This window comes from Phasianus colchicus, chromosome 1 (assembly GCF_987193195.1).
Source record: "Phasianus colchicus chromosome 1, bPhaCol1.hap1.1, whole genome shotgun sequence".
Lineage (NCBI taxonomy): Eukaryota > Metazoa > Chordata > Aves > Galliformes > Phasianidae > Phasianus > Phasianus colchicus.
The window spans coordinates 123,510,855-123,524,917 of record NC_143436.1 but is presented as its reverse complement, the minus strand read 5'-3'; the positions used below and the strand labels follow the sequence as shown (position 1 = coordinate 123,524,917).

Below are 14,063 nucleotides of genomic sequence, written 5' to 3'. Positions count from 1 at the left end.
AGATGTTGACCATCTTAAGTTACATCTTTTCCTGCTCTATGAAATCTCATACTGCTATTCAGTAACCCTCAAATGAGTAAAAAAAAAATAATTGCAGGTGTCAAATTCTACCTTCAAACATTAGCAAAGGGCAAGATTTGAAAAGTGTCTGCATCTTAGTCTCAACTTTACTACATGTCTATTTAGGAAAAACACTCTCTATGCTACTACCCTGTAGACAGCATCATAAATAATCAGAATTCAGTCCAAAGATCCACAGTATCAGGGAGTATTCATTTTATCATTTTTAAAAAATGAAAGAAAATCAGAATATAAGCCATTTATTTTTTAACTAATGTCACATACAATTGTGTGTTGATAGCCATTTAACTGCCAGCAAAATAATAGCCAAAAATCTGATAAAATATATTCATACAGTCTTTCAAATCCTGCATTATATTTGGTTTCAAATACAGAAACATCCAACCCTCATCTGTATTTAGCTTATTTGTTTTGCATCTTGTACAGCTTTTACAGTTTGTAACTGCATGTGTTGATGTATAAAGATGTAATTCACCAGTGTTGATCACAATTTATATTAAAATAAATAAGCAAATATACTGAGATGATACAAACTGAGCAAACAGAATTCATCCTAATTATGCATTATCTGAGGGATTCAAGGAAGCAAAGTTAAGGTATGAAATTTCCAGATGAAAAGCAATCTAGAAGCAATGCCCTCACCACCTTCTCTGATCAATTTTATCCTGCTATTAACATTACTCGGATAAAGTAACAAAATAAGATGCTTAAAGGTAACTGATGAAACTAGTAGGAAAAAAAATAGTTATTGATCTAAAATGTAATAAGGCGGATTTTCAGCTTTCAGATGTGTCACCAAAGCAGGGATTCTTCATGCTTAACATTAATCTTCAAAAAGTTAAGCACTAGGTTAGCTGTCTGTTCCCTGCCTGTTCAACGGAGATTCAGCTTATGCAAGACACTGACTTCAGAAGGATCCATCCATAATAAACAATTTTTTTTTCAGAATGTAAAGACAAATGTCTATTTTTTTCATTCAGTAGGAGGGAAAGAGATGGACATCTTAAAGCAGCCAGTGAATGTTTATATAGTTTAGATAATGTGTGATGAACTGAGTCAGGTCAGTGAAGATTTCTAGGGGTCCGTGTCCCATAACAAGGGAACTTAAGGACCTATCTGTGCTTGTCATTTTGTCCCATTATGGTACAATTTAATGTCCACAGACCAACAGAACTGCTTTCTGTGTCTGATCAGCACAAAAATTAACCTCTTGTACCAGACACCTGCATCTAGCAGTTGTGTTGTCCAGCTTTGCAAGTAGATTGAGTTCCTTTTCCTTACTCTTATGGTGGTGTGGATACAGCCCTCACAGATGGCAGCACTAAGTCTTTTGCTGAAAAAACATAGTTATCCTTAAACATACACAAAGTGCTGCTCATGCTGCACTGAGATATGTACTTTCCTTATAAGGTTTTGTCAGCCATGAGCCCTCTGAAACTGTGCCAAGATTCAGAGAATCAAGAGGTCTATCTCAAAAGGTGGTGCTCATTTCCAACCCCTTTTAGGAGGCTCTTGAGACACATCTCTATGCTCTACAGTACAGCCGTGCAGAATAACTCTTTTTCAAGTCACTGTTTGGCTGGGGGTGATGCTGAGGACTCAGCAAGTTGGTTGTCCCCATGTTTCTCAGACCCAGGGCTTTACCAGTAGCTATCACAAATCAACACTGCAGGTGTTGGTAACACTACTGGTAAGGAATTTTTCTTCAACAAACCTTGCTGTGCTATTAATGCACTATTTTGAACTTGAAAGGCTTAAACATGAAGAAGAAAATGTTTCAGCTCTTCAGGGAGGAGAAGGCCAGTTATTTTCTGATGCTGCTTGTGTCCAAAGCACCTCCTGATGCACAAGCGACAGAGCTGCATCAAGGACAGCGGCCCTGGAGAGAGATAGGAGACATGTTACACATACAGCTTTATCTCCCCAAGGCCCACCATGGACATGCAGCCCCCAGCACACTTGGTAGTGGAAAGCCAGGCCTACATCCACCAAAGGACATCAACCCACCATTCGGTTTAAACCTCATCTCTCTCTACCATTACACACCCATAATAAGCATTAACAGAATAATTCCTTCCCTTTTTAACTTGCACGAGTGTTAAACAGCTTGTGTTGTTTGTGAAGAGATGATTGATGCTTCCTTCAAAGTCTTCCCCCCAGAGACTTCATTGAGATCCAGGATTGCAGCCCACTGTTTGAAACTTATTTCATAACCGTGACAAACACATAGCAAAAGAAATGCTACATAATCCTTTATTTAAGCCTTCCTGATTAACCAGTCCCATGCTGATAAATACGAGCCATGCTGAAGAATCTAGTGCTATTTTCAACACCTTTATTTAAGTATAATGACATTAAGGACTTATTTGGGAGGCTTATCCTTTTCATGGAAGGGTAGATACTGTGCAGTGCTTTTGATGGAAGCACCTGTCACTGTTCAGATCTCAACCTACCACTTGCACAGCCCTGTGCTGCATATGGGGTTGACCAGCACTGAGAGGAGTGAGGGTCTTCTACGGGAAAAGGAGATGTGAAGGGCAGATCACAGAATCATAGAATGGCTTTGGTAGGAAGGAACCTTAAAGAGCATTGAGCTTCAATTCCCCTGCAATGGGCAGGCTTGCAAATGCAAGCAAGCAGTGAACTCAAACGAAGGGTTGGATGTCATGCATGTGGAGGAGATGATAAGAAAAAAATGTAGAAAGCAAGAGGGAGATGGGAGGGGACAGCGTCGGTACCAGCAGTCATGAGTGAGTGGATAAGATAGTGGTAAGCAGAGAAGCTGAGGTGGAGAAATGAAGTGTGGTGAGGAGAGAATGAAGACTGCAGCACAAAAAGCAGGTGCAAGCAAGCTCTTCAAAACCATTCAGAAACCATATTTGGGTTGTTAGCTAAACCTCTGCTACACATGTTGGACCCTGTTGCAATGGCATGTGATAGTCTGCACAGGGAGAGGGGTACAAGGTTTGTGTGCTGGACCTATGAGGCCTGTAAGGAACTATGAGGCCTGTGATGAGCTATGGGGCACATGAGGAGCTATGGGGACTGTGAGGAGATTCTGATCCCTGCAAAATCAGAGGATGCAATGTGCACACCCCTCTCCCGGGTTGCAATCATTCAACAGCCCCAGGAGTAAGACATCAGCAGCCCATCAGATATCACCCTACTCAGGAAAAGACATGTTGGAGAACATCAGAAAAACACCAGTCAGCTGCAGAATACCCTGCAGGCATTTATCATTTCTAACTTCAATTGCTGAATTTTGCTTAGAAAAGATCCTTTTTTGCCCAAGCCCTTAGCTCAGCCATGGCAGTTTTCATGACAGCTCCACAGGGTTTGCCTGGGATGTTTTTTTATCTCAAATAAACAGGACAGATGTGGTGCCTCAGGAGTCACGAGGCTCATGCAGCAGGGATTTGAGTTTGAAAAGATCACCACTCTGTGCACCATAGATTAGGCTGGGAAACCAAATGCCTGCTGCACATACATAATACGCACAGCACAGTTGTTTTTCCACGTTATTATTTTCATATTACATTTCCACGAAGGGCCTGATTCATCACTTTATTATTTCACTCGGAATAAATCCACCTTGGTGTAAATCTGTTTATGACAATAACTATATCTACACTCAGTAGAATGGTGGGTCAGTAATTTGTTTAAAATAATGAAAATCCAGATTATTCATTACTTTGTGTAGCTAACTGACTGAATGAGAGCACCTAAAGAAGAACACGCACTCCAACACCAAAGAATTTATTCTAATTTCCCTCAAGAACAGTAAGTAAAATGCATCTCCCTCATTCATTAAAGTGTTTGTAACCAGTCAAACAACATAGACCTGGAACAATTTCATTCACATGTTCTAAATAAACACTTTCTAAGGTTTAACCCTACAGCTGGATACTTTTGGATTACACAGTACATAACATTGGCCTTCCAAGAAAATCTAGTGTATATATACACTTATTCATTATATAATTCTTGTGTAGTTTTCCTTAATTCCCACAAAACAATGAATATAGTCTCATTTTAAAGATACTTTTGCACCTACACATGGTTTTGTCCCCAGAATAAAAGTAAATACCAATCAACTAGAAGATCAGTATTGTAATTTTTAATGTATGCAGTATTTGGCATGTGTCTAAAAGTTGGCACACTGTAAAAACTGAGGATCCTAGTCCTAGTGTTCACCAGATAAACAACTCTCATCAGAGTTGATTTTCTGTTCACATTTGTTGGCATGTTCCAGACAACATTTCTGGCTTTATTTCCATCCCAGACTCAAGGGAGTTTTTTTAGCCTGAGCTCTGTGCTGCATCATACTGAAAGCTCAATATGGTTTCTCCCTGATGCAACGTTCACAGACCTGTTGGTCAAAAGATGAGTAGTCATCACTGTTATCACCACTATACTCTGACAGAGAAGGAGACAGTATCCAAATATCAGCAAATTCAGGTAGCCTTTGTTATTCTCTGTTTTGTAGAACTAAGAGTACAGAATACTACAGCCTTGTGCAGCACTTTGTATGATCTTTCCCTATAGCGTCACAAGTGAAGGAAAAAAACAACTGCTAAGAGACACCTTCTTTCTGCAGGAATAGTCGACCCAAAGGGCTGCCAGGTGGAACCAGCTCCATCGGCCTTTTGCTTTCAGCATTCTTTGCCCAAATGTCTGCTCCGAAGTCAATCAGCAGCATCACCAGCTCTACACTGCAACTCCTGGCGGCAGCGTGCAGTGGAGACTCCAGGCCCTTGCCGCTGTTCACATTTGCACCTGGATATGAAGAGATGACAAGGAATAATGACTACACCTGAGCTTATTTCCACTTCCTGCACTAGCTGCAATTTCTCTGAACGATCCATAAATAGTGTAGCATTCACCTAGCGGTGGATTCCTGTCCTTTAGGTCTTGGTCCCACAATTTGCATACGGACTACTTGTACTGGCTGTGAAGCAGTGAAGTTATGAAAATGATCCCAAAGGATCAGCGCACAAGGTAGTCCTTTCACACACAGCCCAGCCCACAGATTTCTTGAAGTCTGACAAAAGAGTAGTTCCACCTATGGATCTAATTTGCTCCCTGTCCCAACTCACCATTCCTTTAAAATGCATGCAAGGTTTCACCCTGCTCTATAACAGAGGCTTAAGGTGATTTCTAGGTGCTGAGTTACCAAGCCTGCTCAGGAAAAAAAATGTGAGGATGGAAAAGTTTTGAGGCCCTTAATAGTGGAGAATGTAAGCACTCTCTGATCCCCAAGTACTCCTCAGTCTGTTATCCTGAGCTAATGTCTCACAAAATGTGTGAACTGCAGAACCAATTCAAAACTCTCCATAACATTTTAAAGCACATTTTCCTATAAACAGTAGGCAGCAAAGACAAAAGGCAAAAAACAGAAAATAATAGGCAAAAGTGAATTCTCAATCTATATTTGATTTATTTAGATCATTGTGCTAAATCATGCATAATGTCATCTAAATGTGTCTTTTTTTCAAAGGAGTTTGGTCGCTCCACCATTTCTGTATGAGCTATGTAACTACATTTTGTTATACAGCCCCTGTTTGTTAGAAGAGATGCACTGCCATAGGTAAGAAATGGCCTTGTGTAGTTATCCAAGTGGTCAGATTTGTAGTTGGATTTATCTGAGCAAAAGCATACAGTGCTGAATGTTTTTACTCCATGTTGGAAATGTTTCAGACATTTTATGAACTTTGTAAGAATTAAAACATTTGCAAAAGAAGTATGTAAAAATTGTTTAGTTATTTCTCTTGAGTAAAGAGGGTGGAAGAAAAAAGGAAGTATCTTGCTACTCTCTTCAAATAGCTACAGCAGCACAAATACATAGACACTGGAGAGGATGGTGCTGTTCTAGGCACCACTGGCAGCATGAAATCCAGGATGACCCATCACTCTGCTGGGAGTTGTAAAGCTCATTTCCTGGTCAAGAAGGTCCTGTTTACCCTGCTCCCCTCTTTAGCACAGGACTGCCATTGAGACAAAAACTTCTCCAGGTCCCAGAGTAGGAATTTCTCTAAATCTTTGCTGCAAAGACAGACATTACAGGGAAGGAAAATACACCATCCTTTATTTTTCCTTTTACCTGACTCAAGTAGCTTTCTGGCACAGTCCACTTGTTGGTTCTCACAAGCTACATAAAGCGGAGTACCCAGATGGTTGACGTTGTGATCTATATTCACCCCGTGGGATGTGAGGAGCTCAACACATTGCACATGACCTAAAAGGGATAAAGGCAGAGTCAATTCACAGAGATCAGGCATTTTGCAACAGTCCAAATTCTCTGATGCAGAAGTGTAATTTGCCAAAGATTCATTGTTTTGTCAAGAGGTGATAATGTAATACTTTGATCCGTCATCCTTACTCCAGTGTTTTCAATCAGAAAAATAGGAACTGCAAATCCAGTTTGAAAATATGCTAAAGCCCCTGCATTATATCCGACTCATTACAGATATCTACTGAAGATGAGATGAATCATGCTGAATTTCTCTTCTGCTTTTGAAGATGGTCAGATAACTCTCTTGGATCTCTATGTAACAGGCAGCTGATTTGGACAGTGCATCCCCTTCCAGGGGTCACCACATGAACACAGAGGCCCTGAGAGCAATAAGTGGCCCTTGGTGAGCACCACGGGTGGTAGAAACTGCAACACTTGTGATGAGAGTAAGAAGGAAGGAACAATTCCTGGCCTAAATCATGAAGATCTTCTTTACCTCTCTCTTCCACTTCCCCAAACTTCTAGCAAGATATAAAACAGTGCTGACACCCATGAGGTTACCTCTCTTAGCAGCTTCATGGATGGGGGATGCCAAGTCACAGGGCGGGTGCAGGTTGGCCCCATGTTGCAGCAGTAAATTCAAACAAGCCACACTGCCACTGACACATGCACTGAACAAAGGAGTGTGCCAGTCAACAGTAACCCCATTCACCTGGGGGAAGAATAAAAACAACACTGGAACAGGTTGCCCAGAGAAGTTATGGATGTCCCATCACTGGAGGTGTTCAAGGCCAGGTTGGATGAGACTTCTGGCAATTTGGTTTGATGGGAAGCGTCCCAGCCCACAGCAGGGGGGTTGGAACTAAATGATCTATGATCTAGCATTAAATTGTCATAATAAAACATGTTAACACTGAAGACAGTATCTTGTCCATGATGCACTTACCTTAGCACCATGCTTTAATAGGAAATTGGCACAAGCAGCATGACCACCTAGGCAGGCTTCGTGGAGAGGAGACACATGGTCTGCAGTAACAAGATTAACATCACTGCCCTGATGAAAGAAAGTAACATTACAGCCAACTACAAAACAAATAACAACAGCAACAACCCACTACTCTTCCAGAATGATCCTGGAAGATTTATTTAATCACAACTTTCTCAACTGCTTGTAGTTATTAGGTTAGCAATGAAAGAGTCTGTGGTGCTTCAGCTGGAACAGACACTGGCACATCATTCCAGAAGTCATGCATTTTACATATCACTAATCAATAAAGACAGCAGTGGTCAACAAACTGTCCAATGGAACAATGCAGACATCCTTCTAGGCATTCTGTTTTATTTTACTTCTACTACATGTAACAAACTAACTCCAGCTAACTAGCAGCTAACAAACTCTGAAATAAACAAGATTAGAGCTCTCATCAGGGTCATGCCTGCCTCTTGTTTACATGTCTGCTCATGTCTTTGACCTCCAGTCTGTGGCTGTTTGAATGGAACAAACTCAGAAGTACTTTTGATATATACATTTGATATACTTTCTTTGGATTGTGGCACTTTTTGAAGAAAAGTTGGCTTCTTCATTAGAAACCACTGAATTGACTCTATCACAGGACCTTTTCTATCAGTCTTGGTGATCCAGAAGTTTAAGGTGAAAGAGTTTCCAGTAAATATTGTCTTTCCTCCACTGGCTAAATCCAATAATTTTGAGGGAACGGAGCAATGAGGTTCAGAAATTTCTTCTCCCCAGCTGTGCCCTTCTTTAGGAGGAGCAGGGCCTTTAAGCACTTTGAAGAGCACCAGAAACAGATGTCTGGGAGCCTGAATTGAAGCCTCAACTGGAGTCTTGTCTGTGTCTGGAGCTGCCCCCACCAAAGGCACCAAGTCATGGTCATGGGCACAGGAGCTGCAGAATGAGCTCTGCAGCTGCCTACAGGGGTAGCACCTGGGGTCTTGTTACCTGCAACCCAAGATGCGGGTCTTCAGGTTAGCGTGCAGTTTGTGCGAGGCAAAGAAGTGTAGAAAAAGATATGTTACACACTGACTTCACTGCATTTTGGTCAATGTGATTTCCTCACCCTGGATGTCTCAGAGTAAAACACTGCATTCAGCAACTGAACAAACCCACAGAGATCATATTGAGTTGGCAGAGCGATACCTGGTTGATGAGATTCTTCAGAGCAAGCAGACGCCCATGGATAGATGCATCATGTAAAGGAGACCAGTCTGAAACAAAGTCTGCATAAAGAGAAAGACAGGAAAATGTCTAACAATTCCATGGACTGTTTCATCAGTGTACTTTACTTCAACTGTGTGAACCAGTAATCCTCTCCTCTAATTTATTACTTGAACCACCAAGCTTTTCTTGGAGAGGCCACAGGGAGGGAGTGAAAAAACAGGATGGGTTCACTCTGGGTGTGTTTTTAATTCATCCCATGTTAGTGCTGAGCAGCTGTGTTCCCATTCAGAGGACAAGAGAATAATTTACAGAACACCACCTTGTTCTGACTGAGCTTGTCTCTTGGTTTGAATTATTTCCAGTGCCTTTGTTTTCACAAGCTCATTACGCTTTAACAATTAGCTCAAAAGGAGCATGCTTTGGAAAGGGTACAGCTGCTCAGTCATTCACCCCTGCTCAGAGATGGGCTCGATTCAACAATATGTAACTAGAGACAGTACCAAAGTACAGGGAGACAAATTGTGTTACCTGCTGATTTTGTGTCTCAGTTTTCAGTCTAGTGTCAGCCTCTACGGTGGTGCATTTTAAATAACAGCTATGTTCTTGGTACTGTGGAAGCCATAAAAAGCAAATGTAGATGAAAGCTCAAGAAAAGGGCCTGCCTTAGATTTTAGTTTTCATGCTTGAACATTTAGTGGAGGAAAGAAAGCACTCAGCTTTAGGTGAAGCAGATTTGGTGAAAAACACTGTATTTCCAGAAAGGTTTTTCTTTAAGAAAGAGACATGATTTCACCGTAAGAACACTCAGACTGTGTGATCTTTTGCTGCTCTGCCTCACTGGGCCAAAGCAAAAAAGCAGGAGCAAGAGGACTTGCAAGTACCTGCTCTCTGATCCTGAAGAAAATGAGACTCCTCAGCAGTATGGGAACACCCACCACAACCCTGAGATCTACTTGTGTCTCAACACATGATCCCTCCATTTCTCCAAGGGACAGTGCAGGGAATGGGATACCCACTGAATGGTAGTAAGGACACAAGCCCAGGTCACAAAGGGAGTAATTTTACTTGGGTATGTCATAAGGCAAGTATTCCTACAACTATGCTAAAAGTATTAATATTCTAAGTGCCTGTATAAAACAAAAAAAAATCATATTTTCTCTTACTAGGTCTTACGCAAAAGACTGACATAAGGGCACTATGGCATATGGTTTAGGAAGCAAAAAAAGGTTTGCATCAGAAACAGAATTCTAACTCTTACTTTGAGGTAATCTTGATATTTCAAAACTGATGTTCAGAAAAACACCATGCCAAAAATAATTTCTGGAAATGAGTCAGCATAGTTCTGGTTGAATGAAGGAGGTATGGGAGGGAACCTTTATGATTAAATTTGGTAACAAACCTGTTAAGTCATGTAGAGTGCTTTTCTGACAGATTTATTTGACAGGCAAAAACATTATTTGATGCATTTTACAGGACATACCTTTCCTCAATTTGCAGCTTAATATAAAGGTCTGAGGAAATACTTTACACTTCATTTCCATAGCTGCTATATCTGCTCTTTGTTTTAACACAACGGAACAAACTAATGCAGTACAGACAGCCATCCAAATATTAACAGAGGAACCCTTTAGCATTACAAGTTTATGGCTCAGGGCCACCAGAGAACGCTAATCCCTTTGGGAGAGATTTACCTCCTTCAGTATTCATTGCCTCAAAACTCAATGTCTGGTCTATGTTAATAGCCCAGGTACTCCTGGGAAGGAAAATAAGCATTTCCAGAAGGCATCTCACCCACCTTCTGCCTGCCCCCTCCTGAGTTCCATGGGCTGTGTACCACAACCTGTACTTGCAGTAAGTTCATAACCATTCTTTATCAAGTGGAAAGCAATTTCCAGAAGCTATGGTTCTCGTCTCATAAGGACATGTCATTTGGTAACGACAGCAAAACCATGGCACAGTTATTAAACCACTGTATTATTAATTGACTAAAATAGCTGTGCTTTAAAAGTGATGTGTATCAAATGGTGCTTGTTAAATTACCTTCACCTATGTAAAATTAAATATCTCATTTTCCAAGGGGCAAAGCAGCAAAGTATCTCTGCTTGTTTGCAATAAACACCTCAGGAATGTCAGGCACAGTGCATTGTGTGCACTAAGGTTACTGTCTGACATTCTCCTATGCTTTTTCAGTGACCCTCATCGTGCTGTTTTGAGTAGTTGTGTGAGAAGGCTCAAATCAGCAGTGATAAGAGCAAGGGAAAACCAAACCCCACAGACATCACTAAGACCCTGGATTTCGTGAAGCTTTTTATAATACAGGTGGGACTATACTGGCAGACAAAACTTTATTTCTCTTCTTGTACCCTGAACTAAGCTCACCTATACCAGGCATGCTCTCCAGTGGCTACAGCACTCTCCACCATGCTGTCTTTCTTACCCATCTTGCCAGTGTTAACTCTGTTTGTATCCAGTGCCATGGTGTTGCTAATGCTGTTGCCAGATGTTAATGAGTTGCAAGGAAACATTTACAAGAGTTCTAAAGATCTAGACTGAAGAACAAGTTTTCTGAGCAGTGCTTGATCTCTATTTGGTCAAATAGGTAGCATTTTGTATGAACTACCACGATATTATATCATTGTGTCATTGTTTTGCTGGCAAAGACGGAGGTGCATGGTCTGCTCTATCCACATGCAGTCCTTATCCATCCAACTCAGTGTTTTCTTGAGGAAAAAACAAGTTTCCACTAAGATTCCAAACCAAATCATAGTCATCTGTGGAATGACCATTAACTTCTAATTTCATGAATTCTTGACAGTGAATTAGAAGAGTGACCAGCAAAAGCGTCAAAGATAAGGGTCAGTGGAAAATAAATGGGGTGTATGCAAGGATGTCCTAACCTGGTTGGGCATCCTATACTAGGCAGAACTGGGTTCTTTATCCTAAAAAGAAGTGGAGGCCTAAGATAGCTTTAAGATCATCTTGGGTACATTGTGAGTAGAGGGTGAAAGGTTCTGTTGACTGCATGGCACAGTAGATACAATATCAGTAATATAAATTATCACTATTATTACCATATACAGGCATCTGATTAAAGCCTAAGTAAGTGTCAATCCTAACTAGCCCTAGACTTCTTAAATTCTCAAATAGTAACAATTGAGACAGTTCTTAAAATACTTTGCCGTCAGAGCAGTCCATGTAGGAGGAAGTCCAGTGTACACAGTTGGCACAGTTGCATTCACTGCACGTATGGCCACAGCAATGCAAACTCCTGCTTCCTGAAAATATGTACAATTGCTCTCTCATGGAGAAATGTTAATCCATATTTGAAATTTCCCTGCACCTTGATCCACAAGCAACCTCTGTCAGGCCTCATGACTTTCAGCATCCAAAACTTTTCTTGTGGCATGGGGCCATCCAGCTCCCCTTTCACTGCTGAAAACTGCAGCCAACCCAGAGGTTACATGAAACCTCTGGTCCTACTTGATTGCACTGCATCCACCTGGGCCCTTGAATGCTGGCAGGGCAGATATAGAGGGAGCCTTATACCAGTAACTGCACAAACAACCAAGCTTTGACTGCTGTCAGTGGATGTGCTTACAGCACATTTCTAGAAGAGCATTCATTCTGTGGTGGAGGCTGAAAGCATATTTTTCCAGTCTCTGATCATGAGGAGGGTGTCAGTCACTCAGTGACTCCCTGAGTTGCTTTTCTTTCATGGTAGCCTCACACAGTACAGCTCACAAGTGGCTCTAAAATCCTTTCAGCTGAGGCATGCTCTTGCATACACATTTACATATACATAAGCCTATGGCATTATGTATAACAATACTATGAATGGTATTTTTCATATTTGAAGGCTTTCACCTAATACCCATGATATATATAGCCAAAAACATTCCTGTTGCAAGCCATCAGCAGAACTTATTGACAGGCAAGCGAAAGAGGAACATGCTGAGCTCCAGCACTCAACAGACCAAGCCACCCATGCTGCCTGTAGGCTCCCTTCCTCCCAGACTCCATTTTGGCAGAGCTCATCTCCCATGTGAACTGGGTTTGGTTCACACTGTGTAATGACATTGCCAACCCTTCCTTCCCAACCTAGCCTCAGTGCATGCACACACACACACATGAGGAGCAGCAGGCGACACAACCAACATACTGATCATCATTATACTGTAGTCTGCCTCTGTTTATTTTTCAGTGTCCTATTTTTCTATGTGGTAAGAATAGAAGTGTTCTCAACAGCCCTGAAAAAGAGGAAGGACACTGTGAAGTCATATTATCTTAATTTCCCTCCATGATCCCACTTCACTGACCATGAACTGAAGGAACGGTGTCTCAGAAATGGGGGTGCAGGGAACATTACAAGCTAAGCTGCTGTATAAGAATAAATTATTTGTCCTTGGTTGGTAACCATGTCATATTTTCAATGGCTCTGGGCCAGCCAACAGAGCAACAATCAGAGTGAGGCCATTTATTTGAGTAACTTCACCACTGACCACAACAGCTTTGGTCACAGCTGATCATAGTGCCATAGCCACTGTGGAAGAACCTGCATGGGTGAATGGCTGGGCCTGGGCAAGGGCATTTGGGCCTGCTGTCTGGAAAGAATAAGAAAGTTAAAAAGAAAAGAGGAAGGAGAAGAAGAAGAAGAAGAAAAATAAGGAAAAATAGAAGAAAAAAAAAAGAAGAAAAAAAAGTAAAAGCAGATAAAAGGAAAAAAAAAAGAAAAATAAAAAGCAGATAAAAAACAGAGGAGGTAAAGTAGGGATGGAAAGAGGAAGGAAAGGGGAAAAAAAAGAAAAAGAAAGAAAGGAAGGAAAGAAAAAGAAAAGAGGAACTGAGCCAGCGCTGAGCTGGCACCAATCGAAGTTCAACGTGCCACACTGCAACCTCTTTTTTAGTTCGCTGTAGTTCAATTACTGCATTTGTTTATGCTTGCATGAACTGCACTACAGAATCTGACACTTTTTCTGTGATGCACCAGGAAAAGAAAAAAAAAGAAGAAAAAAAAAAAAACAGCACAAGAGAAATCAGTCTCGAGTATGGACAACTTATTAAAATCCCTTTTGGAGTGCAAGAGCACGGGACGTGGCTGCAGATTTGCACTGAAGTGTAACTTCGATAGAAGCGTGCCTTCGCAGCCTGACCCTGCCCGCTCCTGCTGCCGGCAGACGTGAGGGCAGAGGCAGGAGCTTTACTCACCCCTCATCAGCACCTCTGATGGAGTCGTTGCAGGCACCTGGCCTCCCGCTCCTTGCGACTTGCTGCCGTTTTGATTCATTCCCTCCTCATCCATCTCAGCCCCGTCTGTCCTGTGGCTGTTTTCTCACTTCACGGGCACTCTAAGGAGTTCAGATTCCATCGTTCACGGCGAGCCCCCGCGTGTAGGAGCGATCTGCCCAGCAGATGAGCGCAACAGAGCCGGCCGCAGGCTGGGACTGGTGCTGCACAGCTTTGTGCAGAAACTTAAGTACCTGGGCTGGAGTTAGGAAAACACCTCCCTGGCCGTGCTGGTAAGCAGCCAGTGATCAGGCAGACCACACTGCACGAAGCGAGAGATGTGCCTGA

The 14,063-nt window shown here is 41.8% G+C and overlaps 1 protein-coding gene across 1 annotated transcript; it reads right to left on the bottom strand.

The window, feature by feature from the left end:
• Positions 1-274: 274 nt before the first annotated feature.
• On the bottom strand, positions 275-14,063 carry ASB9 (ankyrin repeat and SOCS box containing 9). The gene is made up of 7 exons (XM_031596066.2): positions 13,698-14,063; positions 8,472-8,551; positions 7,260-7,367; positions 6,875-7,025; positions 6,182-6,316; positions 4,666-4,857; positions 275-1,960 (listed from the first exon to the last, which is right to left on the bottom strand). Exons 1-7 carry the CDS (start codon positions 13,789-13,791, stop codon positions 1,836-1,838), a joined length of 885 nt encoding a protein of 294 aa, XP_031451926.1. The 5' UTR covers positions 13,792-14,063; the 3' UTR covers positions 275-1,835.

Excerpts from the sequence above, each read along its gene's own strand:
- ASB9 (XM_031596066.2), bottom strand. The coding sequence starts at position 13,791 with ATGGATGAGGAGGGAATGAATCAAAACGGCAGCAAGTCGCAAGGAGCG. Across the intron at positions 6,317-6,874 it reads CCATGAAGCTGCTAAGAGAG|GTCATGTGCAATGTGTTGAG; the intron begins GTAACCTCATGG and ends TATCCCTTTTAG. Across the intron at positions 4,858-6,181 it reads CAGAAAGCTACTTGAGTCAG|GTGCAAATGTGAACAGCGGC; the intron begins GTAAAAGGAAAA and ends CTTCATATCCAG.